This window comes from Cloeon dipterum, chromosome 2 (genome assembly GCF_949628265.1).
Source record: "Cloeon dipterum chromosome 2, ieCloDipt1.1, whole genome shotgun sequence".
In the NCBI taxonomy this organism is placed as follows: domain Eukaryota; kingdom Metazoa; phylum Arthropoda; class Insecta; order Ephemeroptera; family Baetidae; genus Cloeon; species Cloeon dipterum.
This window is the reverse complement of record NC_088787.1, coordinates 34,167,402-34,189,097: the sequence shown is the minus strand read 5'-3', so window position 1 is coordinate 34,189,097 and position 21,696 is coordinate 34,167,402. Positions and strand designations below refer to the sequence as shown.

The 21,696-nt window shown below is 44.8% G+C and overlaps 2 protein-coding genes across 9 annotated transcripts in view; one reads left to right on the top strand and one right to left on the bottom strand.

Annotated features, from left to right (window-relative positions):
• The window catches only part of mal (maroon-like), a 216,676-nt gene that overhangs the window by 54,579 nt on the left and 140,401 nt on the right, over positions 1–21,696 (bottom strand). The window lies entirely within an intron of this gene.
• mub (poly(rC)-binding protein mub) overlaps positions 1–21,696 on the top strand; it is a 93,426-nt gene that overhangs the window by 49,683 nt on the left and 22,047 nt on the right. For all 8 annotated transcript variants that reach the window (XM_065481340.1, XM_065481341.1, XM_065481333.1 and 5 more), the window contains one exon: positions 5,511–5,832. In XM_065481340.1, coding sequence (XP_065337412.1) covers positions 5,752–5,832 — 81 coding nt within the window. In that variant the 5' untranslated portion in view covers positions 5,511–5,751. The remainder of the gene's footprint in view (positions 1–5,510; positions 5,833–21,696) is intronic.

Below are 21,696 nucleotides of genomic sequence, written 5' to 3'. Positions count from 1 at the left end.
GCCGTGCGGTTGGGGTTGGACTGCTCCATCGTTATCGCGCCGACACGGTGCGGCTGAAAACTGCCCTTTGAGCTGCCATCACCCGGCATTTTCCTTTTTCAATGTGTGCTCCGGACAGAGTAGATTTTTTTTCAAGATAACTGCAAATAATGTACTGTCGGCTGGATACGAGATTTTTGTCCTTTTGTTGAGCACTTTGTGACAGATAAGCCCTGCGAATGGTTGTGTTTGACTTACAAGGTGCTCCTTGCGATTGAAAATATCTATTTTCAGAATTAATTTCATATTGGTGGCTTACAAAAAAAAACCAGAGAGTGGTCTCATGATCCATAACGGAGATTTAAGGGAGGGCCGATCGCTTTTTGAGCGCTCGTCTCTGCTCTCGTTCCACGTGGCTTTATTTCGCAATTTTCGCGGCTGAAAAGGGGGCTATTTATTACAAACGCGGATTTGGTTGGGTCCATTTAAACCCTGTCTGAATTGATGTTGGAACGCGCAAAAAGCTGAAAAAGCGGGCCATCCGTTTCGTCAACGCCGTAAAACACATCGACGAGGCGAATAAAAATCCATACGGTGGGTTCTAATTAAAAAGAAGTAAAATGTCGGCCTTGTGCCAAAATTCGCTCGCAGTGTTTTCTCATTATTTCTCCGGCGAATTGAAAAGGGGATGGCAATCGCACGAGTGTCTGGAGTCGTAATCTCCATACTTGTTCTCGGCATCGCGACGGCTGCAGCATTGTGTGCAGTTGGCTTGAATTGAGGCGTAATTTTTAATCCGCGCGCGCGGCAGCGGCGGTGGCGGCGGCCGAGGTGAGTCAGAAACAATGGTGGGCAGAGCGAGTCTCGTTAGTCTGCGTTTAAGAAGCACTCGGGGCGTCGAAACAAAGGCCGAGGAAATTCTGCTACAGCTCCACCGCTCGCAAATTCACTCACGAGGGTCACACAGAGCTGCCTGCCTGCCTCTTTCTTTTAATGGGGACGCGATCGTGAAGGAGGATTAGAAAAGAGTGCTCGACGACGACAGCATCGCTCGCTCGCTCGCTCGCTCACTGGCAGGGGCGTGCATTTGCAGGCCTCTATTCTCTCTCTCTCTTGCTCTTGCTCGCTCGTCGTTATCCAGACCGCCTGGCAACCAGAAACACATCCTCGAGTATATGCATGTATTCATATTTTTATTTGACATCTACTGCTGCACTCTCCTTTTTTTCCGCCGCCGCCGCCGCCGCCGCTGCTCTCCCTCCCGCGAGTGCTAGAGACAGAGCTGTCAGCTTCCGCGACTTTGGCAAAAAGCGCCATATCTGCATGTATGGCTGTGTCGTCGTGTTTTTGCATTTGCACTGCCAGTTTCGGTGCTCGAATTAATTAGCCCTTTCCAAACGGGGAGCATTTACGCTGCACTTGTCACATTGTTTGGCTTTTTCGTCTCGCGCTGAAAAGGGCTAGCCGAGTGGAAGTTTGATTTCGAGAAGAGAGCGAGAGAGAGAGAGAGAGAGAGAAAGCTAATTAATCACTAATGACCTTGGGATTATTTTCACCCCTTGATTACTCCGTTTCATAAGTGCCTTTTCTTGTCTGATTGATCCGATCGACTATTTGTAGAAGTGGGTCGAATGGTCGGAATATATCGGGAATATTATTTATAACAGGCGCGGACAACAATCCGCCGCATGCATATAAGCCTTATTAATCTGGTCGTGCGGATCGATAGCGCCCATTCAATCAAACGGTCTGCGTGGGAGCGGCACGTCGCTCGTTGCCGCATGAAACCAACCGCTTTCCGCCCGAGCAAATGCATAAATCATCTGTCAAATTAGGTAGAAAACAAGTTTCCGAAAGTCGGTGCGATGGTGGAGAAAAATTCTATTCGCTCAACGTCGTCGCCGGCGGCTGGCAGGAGGTCGAAAGGACAATTAGCAGCGTAATTGCATTAGCGGATGCATAATTGGGCTGCACCGGCGAGCGGATTAGCTGCCGCGGTGTTTTTCGCGTCTGCGGGGGGTGGCTTTGGAGGGCTTCCTTCCCTCCAGCCTGCCGGACGTGCCCTCTCTGCAAACACGGCATAAGCGCCGCGGTTGCATTTTGTATTTCGCTGTCGCGGTGCTTTTTCGCAAGTACCTCTCCTCCATCACGCCTCGCCGGGTCCATTTTTCAATTATCGATCACGATACACACGTATATACACTCTCGCCTCACGAGTCGAGAGCTAATTCTTGCTGCCTTTGGATCTTCTTCGTCGCCTTCTTCGGCACAAAAGCCTCGCGCACCACTCGACCTCGCCGGCTGCTGCATTCTTGTCCTAACTAGGGGGACTCGAGCCAATAAGCTTGCAAGCTACCAAGGTCGGAGGGTGAAATTTCAATTTTTATGGGAAAAAGGCACAGAAAATTCTGCAGAGTAATTGAATTTTTTTGTGGTTCGCTGAAAGTGCTTTTTGATTTGTGTTTGCGGAGTCAAAATCATACAAATTCACCATAACTTCATTTCTTAAACTCGATTTCCATGAAATTTAACGGCACAAATCAATATTACACTCCAACAAGTTTTCCTGATTTTGCTTCAAATTAATATGCAAACAAACAATACACTCTCGATATTAAATCAAAACTAATGACCAACTGACAACCTTTTTGATTAGTCGGCAATTATCGTTAAGAACTAATCCTTCCTCGCAAGATGCCAATATTTAACCGAGCTAAGCGATTATTCCTCCATCAATTTCGGAGATCATCAGTCTCGAGTCGCCCAAGAACGCCGATTTCTCCTCGCAAACTTTTAAGCACTTTTCCCCATCTCCGCGGATCCATCAATTACGCTCTCCAGTCCCCTGGAGAATCGCCAGCGATTTGGTATTGTAAATTTGATCTTCCGGGAGCAAGATTTACTCCAAATCCCTCTTCTCCAGATGAGGTAGGGGGCTGGTACCTGCCTTTTTCACCAACTAGCGGCTCCATTCACGTCGTGGAAATGGAGATTGGCTTCGGCCGTTGTCATTCAGCGGTCAGGCGAGTGCGCCCGCTATGATAAACCCGGTCGGCCACCGTTGTCCCGTCGTAATGTATCGATTGTCGTGCGCCGAGTGCTGTCAAAAGTGAGCCGGCCAACCCCATTTCCGATCGCCCTTCAATTCGACCCCTTATTTCGCGATTGCGCCCGTGCCGTAAAAAAGAGAGAGAGCCAGAGCATTTTTGCGGCCGTAATTGAATGGCATACCGATCAGACGACAGCTTCCTGCGCGCCGGCTTCCTTTTGTACCCTCATTACGAGATTCGAGAGAGCGCACTGTTGGCGCCGTGTAAAGGAGAACCGTGTCCGAGGAGGCCGTTTCCCGAATTTCGTGGGCCAGAATGTGATGCATTTACTTTTGAGAAGAAAATTGCTTGAAATTGTAGGAATAGCCATTTCCACCAGCCCTCAAACTTTGCAATGATGAAAAATGGAGCATTGGGAATTGTAATATTCCAAACAGTGTTTGCATTTTACCTCCAACTTGAACGAACCAAAGATTCTCTGAATATGCTAACAATAAGCACGAATTTCATCAAAGGTCAGAATACCAGAAATATGAATGTTCACATCAATAAATACCCCTCTCGGGCCTGGTTTTTCCGGAACCAGCTAACCAAGCAAATCGGAATTCAGATCGGACAGCGGATAAAAATCCCTCCGGAAAGTCGGTCGGCCAATTTTTTCACACGTACATTGCGGAATCAACAATCAGCGTGCGCCTGTCGAGCATGGCTGCTGCAGAGTGAGCTCATTAATAATTCAGCGTGTATGCAGAGTGATTCAACAAATAGCAGGATTGTGTGTCACACAGATAGAGAGCGAGAGAGCCAACCGGTGTGTGTGTGTGTGTGTATGTGTGTATCGTGGCAGCGGCAGCAGCGTGTAAGTGAATAAAAGTCAGCCGCAGCGCCGTCGACGCTTGATTAATGGTGCAGCAGCGGTTCGATCGGCCAGAAAACGATTATTGCCGCGTGCCAAATTAATAAACAGCCGGGGGTATAATTGTAAAAAATGGATCGAGTGTCGTCTGTCTGGTGCGCGCGCGGGATGATTGAAACGACTTTGACGTGCCCGCCGCTCCCATCCCACTCGGCCGTGGCACGCTTGCTCTGCCTTGGTGCACCAGAGATTATCGATCCGAGAGAGCAGGCAGCCTCTCACTCTCTCTCGGTCGGTCGGTCGGTCCGCCGCCCGCGTGTGTGTGTCATTATTAATATGCAGCCCAAATGAGTCGAAATTTGCATGCAGCCCATTAGCGCGTTCGGCGACGGCGGCGGCGGCAGGGCTGCCGAAAATCCGGATTCCTGCTCGCCGCCGCCGTGTTTTTCAGCGCTCGCACCAAATGGGCCGCTAGAATTCCTGCCGCCGAGCAATTCCGACCGGCATTCCGAAAGGCCCGCTCGATTTTAGATAGATATACCCCTCTTCGATGGGAATGTGGGAAATTGAGCACTAATGGAAAGCGATTTTTCAAGATGCAGGCCGTATATTTTCGTTCTGAACCCAAAACACCACGTCTCTTTGAAGAATGAGTGGGGCTGTTTTTGCGGTGAGCGAACGAGCCGTATAATATTTCATAAATATTTTGAACCTTCCACGTCAGTGCCAGTCAGCGGAATTGACTCTCTGACGCCGTCGGCGTCTCGCGGGAACCAGATTTCGCGGCTGATTAATTTTTCAGCTTGCTGGATAAATGATTTGAACGGTGTCTGCGGCGGCTGCAACGCCAATAAACGGACGGCTGCTCATTTGCCGGATTTACGCGCCACCCGGATAAAAAAATCAGAGTCTGACTTTGCTTTATACAGCTTTATTTGCATAAACAGAGCGCGAGGGAAATGGCAAAAGCAGAAATTGGACGGGATGTTTATGAACCGTTTTGCTGGCGGGCGTGATTTGAATTATATAGGCAATAACCACGATGGCCGCGTTGTTTATGCTGCAAAGCTTGTTTCTCGGGAAAGTTGGGTGCTTCAACACTGTTAATCTAAATTGCTTCATTTATCTGCTGGATATGAGTTTCTATTTCGCACAGAGATTTACCATCGTAATTCACAAAAGATTAAATTTTCCGTTTGTCTGTTTCATAAACAAAATTTTACACGAGGAATTAAGATTGATGGGATGTAATAAATGTTTGCAACTTTAGTCAACACCTCGCTATGCCGGAGCAACGCTACCACCTAAATAAAGAAAACCGCTTTTCCCCACCCTGACCCTAAAATTGGCGCGAACTGCGGACCAGCCAGCCACTGTTTTCAATGTAGTTGAGCGAATTAATCAGTCTGCACTGCTCCGAGCCCCAAGTTGACCAACAAACCCCCAGAAGGATACAATAAATTATTAATCCGATCCGCTGGCAACAACAAACTGCCGGAAATTAACTGCCCCCGCCCTCCGCTTTTAGAATTGCTGTTTTGTGTGTGTGTGCGTGAATGCGAGAGCGAGCTAGTCTCTTTGGTATGACAAGTGTACTGAGCCTGATTCTCATTGTTGCTCCACAGACCCTGACCGAGTATTGTTGGACCCTCCTGACCAGACCACCAGTGCTACTGGCCACTCAACCACTGAACCAACCGCTGCCCTCGACTACTTTGCTAAAATCAAATCACACGCAAAACACTCTCTCACCAAGTATCTGAACTCTCTGCTCGGAACAATTGGCGCTGAGGAGAGCAAACCCCCCCGTAAACGACCCGCCGCGTCTCCAGACCAACCCTTACACCAAACTCACCCACTTGCATCATGGCATCCATAGATATTAAGTCTTTGCCCAATGACGACCCCAATGTCACGCTCACCATCCGGCTCATCATGCAGGGAAAGGTAAGAACAAAAGAACTCGCTTTTCAACGCCGCGCGTCTCTCTCTCTCTCTCTCTCTCTTTCTTTCTCCGACTCGACGACAGCCGGAATGCGCAGCATTCGGTGGGTCGTCGCGCGGGGGCGGGAACGCCTTCCTTTTCAGGCACGAGGAATTCGCAACTTTTGTTTGCCTCTCTTCTGCGAACTGCCAGGACGGTCGAAATTTGTGATTCAGGAAAACGTAGCAGAGTGTGTTTGATGGGCACCCTTGCGTGGGCAAACAAACTTTTAGAATTCCACGGAATCGAAACTATGGCCCCTTCATCATGTTATCAGCCGTTCGAGTGAGCCCGAGTCTGATTTAATTGAACGGCACACGCCATTTCTCCACAAGTAGGTGCGAGATAACGACTTTGGCCAACTATAATCCAAAGAAGTCCGTCGGCAAGCAATTAGATAATGCTCCCACTGGCTGGTCCACTTTGGATCGCGGCTTGCCGAATTCTCATTTCGCTCGCTCAGCCAGCGCGAGATGGACCGATTATTCCGGGCCTGTAAGTGCGTGTTCCAACTCAAACAAGGAGCTCGAGCAGAACAAAGTTATTAGACTTTCTGATCCGCCCGAGACCGGAGACACGGCTCGCTAATTGGATTATGCTCTAGCCGTGCCTTTTTATCCCTCTTACTTATTCCATTTCCGCCTTCGAGTTTGAATTCATGCGACCACTTTCAAAGTGCCGTTACGATGCGTGTAACAATTCAATAAATCCGTGCATATGGAATATCAATACGCGGCAGAAAAGCTGAAAGCTGCGATATGATATTTTCGCACACAAGTTGTCGCGCAGTCTGTTCGGAATACAAAATGACGACGCTGAAAGGACCGCTTGCTTCTTCGGCACCCGATACAGTATAACTTTTGTGTTTCGCGCGAGAAACTCGCCGGCTGGCAGGCTGGCTGGCTTGCTGGCTTTTTGAACGCATCGTCTCCAGGGGATCGGAGTTGCACTGATTGATGGGGGTGTCGCAAAGTGGAATGAGCAAAATCCATTCGAGAGCCTTTCCCTCGCGACGCGCCGGATATTGGAATTATCATTCATTTTGATGGCGCGGCATCGACTGTTAAGGAAATGATTTATACGAAGAGGCTTTGCGAAGTTTTGATTATTTCTTTGTCGAGAAAAGCAAATGGAATTGTCGCCACTTCAAATCGGTGTCAATCAGCCGCCCGAAATAAATCGAAACCCTCTCCGAAGTGTCGGTACAAAAAAAAAACGGATGATATATTCGCAATTTGGCCAAGCCGGCGGGCTGGCTCGTTTTCCGAAAGAATGCCGCTAAATAAAGACGGTGGCGATCAGCGAAAGCCGACGTGTGTTTAACAATTATTCGGGGCGCGACGTGCATTCCGACCGACCGAACGGTCCACGCGCGACCAAGAAGACTATTCTATAATTGAAAGCACGCTAGTCACCTCTCAATAAAACAAAAAGCGCCGCCGCGCACTAAATACTCTAGGGGGCCTCTTCTAATTCCCGCGTCTCTGTCTTTCTTTTTGTCCTCGGCATGAACCTTGAAATAACTCTCGTTTTCGAGCGGCCGCTGAGAAATCGAACCTCTCAGGAGAGTGAATAGCATTCGAAATGCGTGCGCTGGCCGTGCTTTCCCAACAGAGAGAAAATGCGTTCGGTGCCAAACACATTGTTGCGGTCCGAAGGCGTGACCCCCGCCGCGGCCAAAATAGAAAGATGTAAAGCAAGTTTCGGATTATTTGTTGGGCTTCTTTTTTTCTCTCACTCCCGCTCCTTTCATCGCCACACACCGTGAACCAGACACACAGACAAACGCTTTCGCTACACTTCTAAGTCATAACGCCGAAATGTTAGAGTACGGAGAATCTTGCTAGTTTCATCCTAATGACTTGTCAAATTAGACTTGCTCAAAGAACTCTTCTTGCGTGTCTCTTGTGTGTATACAAAGTAAATTTGGCAAACTGAATCATTGCATGTGATGTTTTAGACTAAAAATATGTCCTCAACTTCTCAAAATGTAATAAAAAAAAGAACGGTTAATCAGATTTATTTGTTTGTAAATCTTACACGAAAAGCTTTTGCAGAAAAAAAACATAAACAGTTCTGTAATTGCTATCAAACATTGAAAAATAATTTATTTTAATTAAGTATAATTAATTGAACTAGTCCTAACAGTTAATTTGTAAGTGTTTAGACTGTAAACTAAGTTTCCCGTTTGAAATGGCCGGAGGAGTGTCTATTTTGCTTTGATGTCATCTCTACTCGTTCCCGACGCGAGCTGATGCGGTGAATTCCAATTACGGAAGTTTGTTACTTCATTTCGCACGGTTGATTACGACGAAGATGGTGCAAGAAGTCGCGTACGAATGGAGTTTTGAGCTGTAATTCACTCGGCTCACTTGCGGTCGTGTTGTGCTCTCGAAACTTGCAGCACGTCTGGCTAAACAACAACAATAAAAGCACGAAACTGAAACCGCCGAGAAGATACTTCCGCCAAGCACGTCAGAAAAAGACACCGATCGAGCTTCTTCCTCCTCGGAATAGCGTCCAATCAGTCCGCCCGACGCAAGATTACCGCCGTAAATCTTTGACATTTTTTCCCTCGCGGGGCGGCCAGAGTGGGAGTCGTTGGGCGTTTCGTCACTTGTTTGCTCGGTTTTGTCTTGGCTGGCAAACAAAACAAAAATAAGAATTAATTAATCGAGAAGGTCGGTTGCAAAAGCGAGCGATTGTATTTTTGGAGGCCATAAACTGCTTGGCGAAGCCAGCCAGGCCGGCGAACGGGGCTTCTCTCCCTCCCGCTCAATGCTCATCACGTGCACTGCCATATGGACGCACCTGAGGCCGCCGAGCTAACTTTGTGCATTCGCACGCACCTGCAAATTGGCTCGTTATGCTCGAATTATTGTCAAGCTCGCACCCGCTCAGCCCGAGTGCATTTTAAATTATTTAAAAAGTTTGCCTCCCAAGTCCCAAGGCGCCTGTTAAACTGCTGCTTGCTGGAAATTACGTCAGACCTAATTTAATTTCGTTTCTTTAAATTTGCAAGAGGCTTCTCTCTTGAGCGCGAAAGGGTTGATTAAGATTTCAATGCTTAAACTCTTTAGCCAAAATTCACCAGTTTAATTTGACAAAACAAGAGGAAGAAATTTTCATTTTAAAAAATTTGAATACAACTGACTGTGGCACTTCGTGATGGATCTGCCCAAATTGTTTTTTCCTTTATTTCCGGCAAGGGTAATAATGTGGAAATTAATGGTAGAATCAGTCGACCAAATGGAATATATTCAATATTGAACAGCCAGAGAGCATTGAATCCATTGTGTTTGCAAAAAATCGATCGTCAGCTCTATTCATTTGCCAAACAGCCGTTCCGTGCTTCGTAATTAATCATGGCACAGCTGAACCCATTCAGCCAACTCAATTGCGTAATCAATTTTCGGGCCTTTGCCGTTGTGACAGAATCCAAAAAAAAATTGAAAACTGTTTTATTGAACAAAACTAACATTTTTCTTTAGGATCTTTAACTTATTTCGAGCTTAATGTTGATATTTATCTTTCTCGTCTCGAATTCACGGCCGTCATATTTTTTGCTTGGCGCAGAAAAACGTTGGCACGGGGCACAAAAGAAAAAGAAACCAAAGAAAAGTAAAAGCTGTTTGCCATTACCCACGTGCGAAAAACGCTCGAGCAGAGGCAGAGGGTGAGGAGCTGCTCTCGATCGAATGCGAGTGTGTGTGTGTGTGTGTGTGTGGCCATAAAACGTATAAAAGCGTCGGCCGAAACAAGCGGTGTGGCAAACGAAATTAGATGGAGAGCAAGCGAGAGAGACTGATATTATTGTGGGACAATGAGCAAGCGGCCGCGGTCCAGGGTAAAAATAGAGAGGCGGCGGCTGCTTAATTTGAAATTCTATCAGTGGGCGGCTCGTAAAACCGCCACTTGATTCCCTCACTCTCGTCTCCTACTTCACTTCACGCCCAAGCAGTGATTCGGTCCGAATCGAATGCGTGCCTCCATTTATTCGGCAGCATCCAGTCCGCCCCCGCCCCCACGCGTGCTTCCTCGGTTTTGTTTCCGCGCTTTTCGTTTTAATTAGGGCCCGAATCGTTGGAGCCGGTCCAAACGAGACTTCGCTCGTTTGTCACGCGAATCGGTCTTTGCCTCCGAATCGTTTATTTTTCAATCCCGCCTATTTAATATCATTCAGGTGCTGCCGGTGCCGGTGCGGCTCGAAACGTGAAGATAAATAGGAACCGTGCCGGCGTTGATGACTCTACACACACTCCGCTTTCAAATTAAATGATCGAATACAAGAATAACCGATTAATTAGTTAATTTCATGCTGCGGGCGCTCAGAAATAGATTGGAAAATATGAACACACAGGAAAACTGTGCGTATTCCGTTGGATTGGATTAAAAAAAATCCCCGTAAGGATTTGGTGGAAACCACGTGCGCCTGCCGCTCGGGGAAGCATGCAACCGGCTGGTCGGGCGAGTCGTGCGGCACAGTATAATGCGGCCGGCGTCACGGGCAGTTAGTCGCTCGCCCGCCTGCTCGTTGGTTGGTATGCCGCCGGTCTGGAGTTTGGCCGCCGGAAATAAGCACCCTGCGGGGGGCGGAAGTGTGCCGAAGGGGCGGGCGGGGCAGGAAGCCTTTCAATCTGGCCCGTGATCGGATTATCTGCGCGCCGAAACGCAAATGAGGGAAGAGAAAGAGTCGCCGTTTGAAAATTCATTTTTTATTTCACGCTGAAAGGTTTGCTTTGGAGGCTCGCCAGGCGAGTAAATTTTGCGTTTGGGACAGTCAGCCGGGGACGGCTTTTGAAATTTTGGAAAGGGAAACTGGAGCGGACAGGTTATTAGAGGAGCCAAAGGGTTCTGGGAATTGGAACTTTTAATATGTGCTCGGATTTTTCTTTTGATGAATCGAGTTTCACTTTTCCAGCTAAATTAATTTGTGAGATTTTTAAGCTTACAAGGGAGGAACCTAAGCGGCCGTGTCCTTTTAAATATCATTTTGCAGCAAGTAAAGAGGTCCTTCAAATTTTGCAAAAGTCTGTAATTCTGTATTTATCTTCCATTTAATATGATTACTTTCTCTTTCCCCTTTTTTTTAAATGGCAGTATTATAAAAGGAAATAAAGCTATTCATTAAATCTGACAATACTTGGTACATATTTTAATTGTAATTAATTAAGGGAATTCGATCAATATTAGTTAAATGCATAAATTGAAATTTATTTCCCTAGTGAAAAAAAAGAAAACAACCTCGTTATTTAATCCTCATCAAATGGCAAGGGGATGCCAGGCATGCAAATGCAGTGAAAGGGCCCGAAATCGTCACGGCGGGCGCGATACTTCGCTCGTCGCGCGTCCTTTTTCCGCGTCCAGCCGCCGCGTCCCCGAAATAGCCGCACAATAATGTATAATGAGCCGCGAGTGTCTCTGCGGTACACTCGCACAATAATAACAAATAGTGCGCGAGCTGCCGGTGCGGTGTCACTGCCCTTGGCCAAGCAGAGCGGCGGTGACGTCATTATTGTGTCTGCAAAGTGGGCATACTTCATATCTCATGCAGGACATGTGGCAGGCGGAGGCCTCAGCCGCCGCGACCAGAATATATTTACTCACTCACTCACTCGCTCTCTCAGCGGACGAACACGTGACCAACCGAGCTACTCGCTCGCGCGCGCTTTCTTCCTACCCCCGGCAACGGCAACGGCGGCACCGAAAAATCTCGTGCAAATTGAAATCAATCTCCTGTCCGGCCGTGAGCGAGCGCCGCCGATACAATTTTTGCTACCTGCCAGACAGACACTTCTGATGTTTGGCACGGCTGTGATTTGAATCGAGCGCGAAACATGAAGCCACTCAACGCAGATTTGTGGGGAAACAAGCCTCGGTTGCGGTACACGTACACGTGAAGTGCCGTTTAGAAAATCATGTTGTAAAACACCAAATAGGAGAGTTGTTTCATTAAATGATTGGATTCCTTTCAGGGGTACGATTTTGGTACGATTAGAAAATTAATTTATATTGAATCTCTCTGCAAATTTTTAATTATTTATAATTTCTAGAAAAAAGTGATTGATTATCTCTGCCCAAATTTTAATACTTCCATTTAGGGATCTATTTTCATATTTAATATATTAAAATATATTTATACTGGTCTGGTTTTTTTTGACAAATCCCTTTCATGGTTAAATTATAATTTTAGCTTCACTTGTGTATGAAGAAATTCAAGTTTATTAACTGTTCAAGTATTCCAAAAATTAATATATCTGAAATGGTAACTCTGGTTCTTATTTTTTTGCGTTCAATCTGTAAATCCCCTAATAGTTTAATTTCTTGGCGAAGAATTTAATTAGATTCGAATGTGGCTATCATCACTTGTGAAATATTAATCCATATTTTTTGTAGCCACTAAATTCAAAAGAACGCAATCCATTCATTTTCGATGATGACCTTTGCATTTTCGCTAGAAATCGATCTTTTCGCCCCGCAACTCAGCTGTCTTGAAAAACGGCCAGCTTGCAATGGCACAATTAGTCGAGATGGAATATGACGTTTTGTTTGAAAGATTGCTCGCTTCGTGAGCGTGAATCCAATTTGCGAAATGGAGATGGAAAGCGGCGAGAAAAGGGAAGAAGAAGAACGCGGCTGGCTGTACTGGCGAATAAATCTCGATCTGGATGACGTGATTGAAATTTGAGCCAGCGCCGGAGATTTATTCCGCTTGCTGCTGGATCAAGCAAGACCGATTGGAAAACAAAGCTAGACTGATGTCCCCAGTATTGTTTTTGTCCTTTTTAGCTGATGGTAAAAGCCCTGCTCGAGACAGATAGAGGCCAAAGAGGCCGAGAAACGCCGCTGAAAAAGCAAAAACACAACAATGCATGTATGGTGAGCAGATTGTCAAGCCGGAAAACAGGTTTTCTGGAGCAATGCTCATCAAGACTTGCAGTAAAAGGAGATTGTTTTGCATAAAAATTTAAAATATTCAGATTTTTAGAAAGAGTAAAACGGAAATTTATATAAATTAAATTAAAATTTTGCTAGAGTAAATTATGAAACGTGGCAAAAAAAAGAAATAGCTGTAGACGGTCTTGAGCTTCTGATTTTTGAAAATTTGTTAGCAACTATGAAAATAATTAATGCAATTTTAAGTTCTAAATGTCAAAATTTTATAACAAGGTATTCGCCAAGAAAAATAAAATAAAACTATTTTAGCTACCGTATTTTCAGCAAGCAATGGCTAAAGAGTTGTATTAATTGGATTAAAACTGATTTTAATTAAATTAAAAAGAGGCAATAATAAATTAATAAGATCATTCCACAAATTCAGTCATTTGAACTGTTAATTTGAAAGCTCCTCGGCGCCTCTGAGAGATCGGTGTAGGCTGTGGGGAAAAGTCTCACTTGATTGGGACGATGGCACTCCCCCGTTGCTCGTCCGTGCATAATTTATGTAGAACGGCTTGAGTCGACGCGTGCAATTTGCATGTGTTTGGAGAGCAAACTACGCACGCACAAACATATTTTGTTTGTGCGAGTGTCATCGCATAAATACGCGCTCATAATTTTTGAATGCGGCGATAATTCATCCGGCGGCTGCGGATCAATACCGACACCGAGCGCACGACGGGCGAGCAGCAGCGGTAGGGGGAGGGGGCGAGAGCACGGGGTGAAAAATGCATCCCTCAAGAGTCGTGACGCAACCCTCATTACACCGGCAAAATAATCATCATCATCATCCGTGGACCCAAAGGGGTGACAAAACACCGCCCCGACCGTGCCTCGTCGCTCGCTGGTTTATTTTGCGGAAAACTTGGCGAAAAAAAATCTCCAACGGAATTTATAATGCACTCTTTTTATTTGGGAATGTGTGTGTGTGTCTCTCTCACATTGCCGCTCGTGTCGCCTTTTGTGTGCAGTGGGAGAAAAACGACGCCACTTTTTCATGAAAATGTAAAGAGGTGAGCGCGCAGTGAAAAGCTGCTTTCGGAAGTCGGTGAATTTTTTAAAAAATTTCTCAGAGGCGGCAGATAAAATTGCGAGTGTGCGCGGACGCTGTTTAAATTTGTACTGGCATTGATGGTTAACTCGTGATGCGCGAAGCATCGACCCGAGCCGAGAAGCCATGTCAAAGAGATTTTCAAATTGTGCATCGCAAATTTTGTTTATCATCCGTCTGCCGTCTGGTGCATCTCTTTCAAAGAGGGAGCAAAACAAGGGCAACTGTTTGTTTTTTACATGGAAATCGATTCTAAGGGGGGATCAAACGATGAATGAGGGGAAAATGCGAGGAAATAAAGGATTTTACGTATTTTTAATTGAGCTCAAAGCAATTTGTGGAATCTAGACTATGTAATTCAAATTGGAAAACGGAAAAATTTATAAATCTATCTAGAGATATATTTTCCTATTTAATTGCCTAAAAAGTTTCAAATCAATACTGATGATACTTTTTTAAATAATGCCCCTAAATCCAATTCAGCCGTAAACACGCGTTTCCAAAATGACAAGCGGATGTTAATAATTGAAATGCCGCTAAATCCGAATTCAATCCCCTGTGGGGAGAAGCCCCGTTGCAAAACATGCAGCTAATTTTCCACCTGTGCCTGCCGCGGATGTCAAAGTACTGCTTCAAGTGCGAGTTGGCCGATTTGCACCTGTGAGGGAAGAGGATGAATTAGTCGATTAGCTCTCTGCTCTCGCCGCGAAATGAATGAATCATAGTGAGTGTGCAATTCAAAACCGACGGCGAGCGCGGGACTTTGAGTCGGTCCCAGCTGGCCAATCAATCAGCACTCGTCGCTCCTCAGAGACAAACACACACAAAAGCCGACTGCGGCCGCAAAACACCGCTCAACAACAAATTGTTGTCTGCACAACAAAAACAACAACAATGACAGGACCGTTACGCCGATTCTCCCACTCGAACTTGCGCACCGCTCTTTAATTTATATCTCCGATTCTTGTTTGGCAAGAGAATGAGCACACGGACAACTCCCGCAATTTCAAAGAGTTTCTAATGGTGCCCTTGATATCTTACAAAATATTTGTTTACTTTCTATGAATTAATCGATTAAAGCATTTATAATTCAGGATTGTTATTCATACACACGTAAAATGACAGAATGAAACGTCTAACCCTTGAAAAATTGAAAGTGAATTGAGTAAGAAGTCGTCGTTTTTAACCCTCGACCAGTTTCGACGTCATCAAATACGTCTTATTCATGAGGTAGTTGAAGATTGCTCCAAAGACCAAATTTAAAGAAAGAATAGGACGTATTTGATGACGTCGGAACTGGTCGAGGATTTAAAACGACGAATTCTTTTTGACAACGACGACGAAGCCTGGTTTTATTTATATTAAACATGGAAACAACCTCGAGTGGTCGCATATTCCAAAATTTGAATTGAATAAATTTATACAATTGAGAATTTGTCTCTGGAAATTGTGCTACGCTTAACACATTCACAAATCAAACTCTGCGTTACTTTCAAGAAACAAAATTTATGTTAATTTTAACTCAACAGATTTAAATTTCTGGGCCATTTCGGTCTCTATGCACGATTTTCCTCTGGTTATAAAAAAGAGGTTGTCACCAAAGTCTAGGCCACATCTGTTGAAATTTTCACTTTTTGTGGATTAAAAGTGAGGAGAACATTGTCAGTGTGGCGAGCGGGGGCGGAAAGTGATCGATTATCGTCGGTTTTTGATGCAGTGAAGAGGCTGGGAAGGGAACGAAAAGTCACAAGGCGATCTCTCTCTTTCTCTCGTTCAGTCAGTGCTGCGAGCGCAACAGCAGCGTGCTTCTGCTCCTCCCTTCATTTTCCTTTCGGGCGCGAATTTGAAATGCAAATGGGTCAGAATCGATTTAGCGAGCTTTTAATCTTCTTAATGGTGCTGGCTGCCGGCGGCGAATCCTCGGCACTCGCGCGCGGACCACAACAAGCACCGCCGACTTTTATTTGCTCAAAATATTTCGGCGGCCGCGCGTTCCGTCTTTGCCTGCTCGCCCGTTGCGGATAAATCGAACAGACAAAAACAATATGCGTGTGTGTGTGCGCGCTCGCCGAGGGTTGAGTCGAAAACAGCCGCATCGATAGCAGCCAAGAGAACAAAAGAATATAAGAAGCACGCTGGCAGTTATTTGTCACGCGACGAGGCACGAATTTTGTGCTTTTGCCGCTGGAAATCGCTTTGAAGAGCCAGCCTAAGATGAGATTCTCCTCGGCGAACACAATGGATGCGTATTGCGCGCCTCGGAATTCTTCCTCTCTTCCTCTCTTTGCTGCTTTTATTATTTCCTCCGCGGTGGCCGATACTTCTCTTCCGCTCGCCAGTCTTAATATTTCACAACGGGGAGAATGAACTGTTTCTGCCCGAGGAGCTGCTCTATTTACTCATAATTAGCGAGTGAAAATTCCAGGTATACATTCAGTCGTTACCTTATACAGCTTGGTGATACCCTAACAGGCGACTTTGCAACTGAAAGATGATTATGATATTTTGTTGAGATCAGTAGAAACCTTTGTTCAGGCCTCGACTAACAGAGTTATAAGGTTAGAATTAGTTTAAATTGATTTAAATGATTTTTCGCCACCCTAAAATTTCAACATGAAAATAAGCATGAATTGTGCGCGTTTTTTAACAAATGATCCGCATTACAGGACGCAGGAACACTTCAGGCCAATTTTACTCCAGCACTTATCGATTTTTTTCGACTTTTTGACCGACAGCAAGCGTGGTTGGCGCAGCTTGACCACATTCACGTCGGCTGGCGGCTGATCACGTGACCCAAAATTAGGCGGATGGCCGAGATCTCTAGAAAAATGTTCCGTCAGCAAATTTAGCAATGGTTGACAGTTGACATACATTAATTAATAAATCAGAAGTTTCCAAAAAATGGAAACCAACTAAATTTCACCCTAGCCAGAATTGATCAATTTTTACTTTCCAATTCAAAATTTGGTAAATCCCAAACTTAATGTTGATTTACTAAATTAAAAGTGTACTGAAATGAAAAGCCACGTCCGCCGGGGTAGAGGTGAAAAAAAACTGTGAGAAGAAAAAAAGTGCCGTGAAATAAAAAAAATGGAGCGCTGCGTGCCGAGAGTATTATCAGGCGGCAAGCCGGGCATAAAATTCAATTATTAGCAGTGCAGTAGAGCGTAATCCAAGACAGGAAATTGAAACAGGAAACAAGAATTCCTGCTTTTTCCTGGAATTCCGGAAGGACAGGAAAATATTTTTCAGGAACAGGACAAGACAAGAATTTTGTTTCAAAACAATTCCATTCTTGGTCTATTTTGTATCAAATATACCTCATTTATAGACAGCGCATTACTTTACATTTTGATACTGCCTTACAATGTTTACTTTCTTTCATGTAACTATAAATATTTTTCCAAAAAAGCCTAAAAATTATCCACGACGTTTACAATTTTGCTCTAAAGCTTTAATTAAAATGCACAACTCTTTAATTATAGTCAGTGGTGTTCGAAAAAACAAGCGTTTTACGGAAACAATCACCTGTATCAAAAAATAACATTTTTTAGGTTTTTCTGCAATTCTTTTTCATTTTAAGCACTTTTTGAATACTAAATTCTGTGCGGGGTGCATATCATTTTTTCCGTTTTGTTCATAAAGGGGAATTAGATGAATTAGAAATTATATACTCTATCAAAATTTAAACACTTAGAAAATCTGTCAAATGGAAGTTTCAAATAATTAAAAACAAACAAAAAACAGGTATAAATATTAATATGGAAGAATTAGAAGACCATTTTGTAAATTTGAATTAAATTTAAGAAAAAAAACAGGAAAAAACAGGAACAGGACAGGACCGGAAATCCAATTTTGGAACAGGAACAGGACAGGACAGGAAATTTTTTCCCGGAACAGGTCAGGACAGGAACAGAAAAACCTTTCTTGAATACGCTCTACAGTGCAGCCTTGGGAGAGAATGTGTGTGTAAACACTCGCGATTAAATCTGTCGTGTAAAAGACGTGGGAAAATAGTGACAAACGGCCGGGGCGCGCGGGCGCGCGCGCGCGATAGCATCGGCATAATTACTGCTGTGCGAGTGAAATTTTACAAGGCAGATAATATTTCAAGTCTGTCAACGCGGCCGTGTTTTTATTTCGAAAGCGTCGCCTGCTCGTGCTCATCCACTCAACACACAACTCGGCGGTGCAGACGGATCGACGACGAGTGACTGTCAGGAAGCAGCGGCCGCCGTGTGCACGCTCGAGGGGCCATTGTCTTGGCTGCTGCGACGTGCGAGCTTGAATGGCTGCAACTCGAACATTACATTGCCGCAGCCATATCGCTGATTGCGCCTCAAACGCCGACAAAAGCAAGGCAGCTCGCAAAAATGAATACACACCGCATACATCAGCAGAGTGGCAAGCAAAATAATTAGACAAATGGCTGCGCGTTTTAATTTAGAAATTATATCCGCAACGATGAGCCGAGCACACTATATGTATATACTGAACAATGTGTGCGCGGATTTGTTTATAAGTGGATTTGTGCAGTTGGCGCGAAACCTTAAGCTCTTTTGTGTGGTTGCTCGCGTTGTTTGTCTTTACGCCAGTACCCAATGCAAACAAGGCGTCTCGTCGCTTCAAATTGAAATTAATCAGAAATAATAATCTCAAAATGTTCTGAAATTGACAAAAAATCTAACTTTCAAACATTCGGCAGTCTTCAGCATTGCAAAAAGGGAACTTAATGTTTTTGTCTATTCAAATCAAATTTAACTAAGCAGCTTTTTTAAATCTTAAAAAAAAAACAAGCCATTATGGCTCTCATTGTCATCATTGCCAAGACGTTTCACAATTTTTTTCTGGCTGCCTTATGTCAGAGATGGCAAAAGGTGATTAATTAGGCGATTAAATGCTCAAATAGCTCTATGGGCTGGATTTCGCATCTTTCCACGGGCTTTAGGACTTTCAAACAAAGACCTCGGTGGGGGGAGGCGAAAAGATGGCTCCATTGGTCCCAAGCTCCTCTGCGGCTCACGGGATATGCTGAACAGAGGTTCAAGAAAATAACAGATTTGATTTCCTTCCTGAAATATGTTGCAAAATTTAACAGTCGTGCTCAAGCAGTAACGGACAGATTGATCATTACCAAGTGTTTGACATGGTACTTCATCTCTAGTTCAGGCTTCAATCCTCATGTTAATGTAGATCTTAAGTGAGCATTTTACAACTTGACGAAGGAATAATATACATTTCAAGCGATTTTGGCTTTCAGCAGATCTAATAGAATCTTTCCAGTAACAAAATCATAGCTGAGGACAACTATTTAAACTTCATCATTTGTCGGTGGTTTCCAAAAATCTTCAAATAGCCATTGTAATTTTTAAACACCGTGCACTTTCAAATAAATTAAGGACACTTAATCCGCTCCAGTTCCAGAAACAATCCTGTTACTATTCTAATACTCATCATACGAGAAGTTTCAGAAAACTATTTTTAAGTTTGCTGAGCTGACTGCGGTTTTACAACTCATCAATAAAATAATTTTGCTTCTGGAATTCACCCTTTCATCTGAAATCTCGTTACATCAGCATGGAAAAGTTTTTAAAATAAAAAAATGAGCATACATCCTTTTTCTGGTGACTTTAAACACTAAAGGATTGCGCACGATGGCTATAAATATGGGCGAAACGATCTGTATTCTTTTGACAGATAGGTGATACATGTATCCAATACGAATAAAATCCTACATTTTTACACACTCACGCCATCATTCATTGGAAGAAAGCAGCTCGTTTTGCAAAATGCTTTGAAAAACTCGTGGCCCGACAGGCGCAAAAGCTTGCAGAGTTGCTTTTTGCGCCGAAATTGCCGTCAACTGGCGCACATTAAAAATTCACAGGCAATTGAATTGATCAAAAGCAATCCGCGCGCGCATTAATTTTTGCCCGCGCTGTGGGTGAAAGAGCCGCCGCGCACGGCTGGCTGATCGGAAAAGAGTGCGCTGACTCGAGACTTGTGCCCGAATTAAAAGCGTGCGCGCGCGGATTGAAAAATGTCTCTGCACGTCTCGTTAATTCGCAGCCTTTCAGGTAGGCGGGTGTGTGTGTGAGTGTGTATGTGTTTTTTGAAAAAAACGGCGCGCCACCCGGGCACTTGAGGCTACGGTGCGCTCCAATTTGCAGGCACGCCTCGTTAGAGCTCAATGTGTACACAGTTGTATGTATGCATGTAGAGAAGGTTATGAACTTCGCCCGCGCGCGCCAACTGACAAGGCCGAGCCGCCGCTGAGCGCTGCAGAATTAACTAGAACTTGACTGCAATTACATCACCGACAAGGAAATTTACTGGTTGAAACAAAATCTTTGGCAGGATTTTAAATATTTTTACGTTAAATAGAATACCAAGAGGAACAAATCCTAAAAAATCTTCGAAACATGTGAAAAATGCTTGAAGGGGGATGTTATTATTTTGAAACCATTAGATTACAGCTCTGGATTTTTATTTAATGAATTGAGAGAGTGTCAATTATCGGTCTTGTCAGTCTAATGAAATTCCACACTTTCAGCATTCTGAAAATCGGGAACCGGAAAGAATAAAATTATTGAGTCAATATTATCAATCACTTTAATAAGCGGAATTCTGTTTTAATTTTAAATATTGTACAACCCTTAAGCTCTTAAACAGTACGCAATCTTTCAAATTTGCTAAACTGTTCAGGCTTGTAAAAGCGGTGGAGGCTGCTCAAGCATGAAATATGCGAGTACCTGAGTGTGCAATACCAACGTGTCATTTCGCATAACAAATCCTTCATGGAACACGCACTTAAATCCGTGAAAAATGCAGTGCGCCCCAAGCAGAAAAATCCCTCTCCTTGTGCGTGCCAGCGGGCGAGGGAGAGAAAGGGAAAAGAGAAGAGGCAAGAAATAATAATAACGGCGTGGCTCGGGTTATTTCAGGTTGAAAGGGCGAATCCAGCCGGCAGCAGAGATATTGCATTCAATCTCTCGAGCGTCGTCGTCGGCGGTGGCGGTGTACGTGTCCGAGGGCGCTGCATTAATATTTAAATGCGCGCGCGAGCGGGCTCTTTGTCGCTGCCGCGCTCTGCGACTCAATTTGGCGGAGTGCTCGCTAGCTCGCTCGCTCGCCCGCCGGACGACTTGCCGTTCTCTCTCTCTCTCTCTCTCTCTCTCTCTCTCTCTCTCTCTCTCTCTCTCTCTCTCTCTCTCTCTCTCTCTCTCTCTCTCTCTCTCTCTCTCTCTCTCTCTCTCGCAGCACTGCACAGATCACGTGCGCCGAAAGACAAGCCAATTTGTTAAGCGAGCCGTTAAAGGGGATGCTTGCCGCGCGAAACAACGCAAATCTCGACGACAAACCACCCTCACGCGTGTTTTCACTAGCGTGGACCCCCGCTGGATAGCGAGGATTTCATTTGTGCTGTGCTGATTTGCTTAAATTCCGAAAATTCTGGGGTTTGCTGCAAATCAGTGACGAGCAGTGGCATTTGTCTGGCTGGACGGCGCAAATATGGCCGCTGCCAGGGTCTATAGCGTGAAATGTTAAGCTGCATCTTGGTTTGGCTTCTCCACTGACGGTTTTTTAAAATTGTTGGGATTTGTGGCAAAAACACTGATGAGCAGTAGTGAGCTTTGTTTGGCTGAAACCTGCAAATATGGCCACTGGTGGGGTCTGGCGTGAAATTTTAAAAGCAGGACACGCAGTCTAGCGTAGATATCCCAATATTTTGTGTCAACTGACCAGACACCTCCTGACGCCATTTTTTAGACCTTTATGGCGAGAAAAAATTAAGACTAGGCTTTCTGCCCATTTCCATTTATTCCGAAACACACAT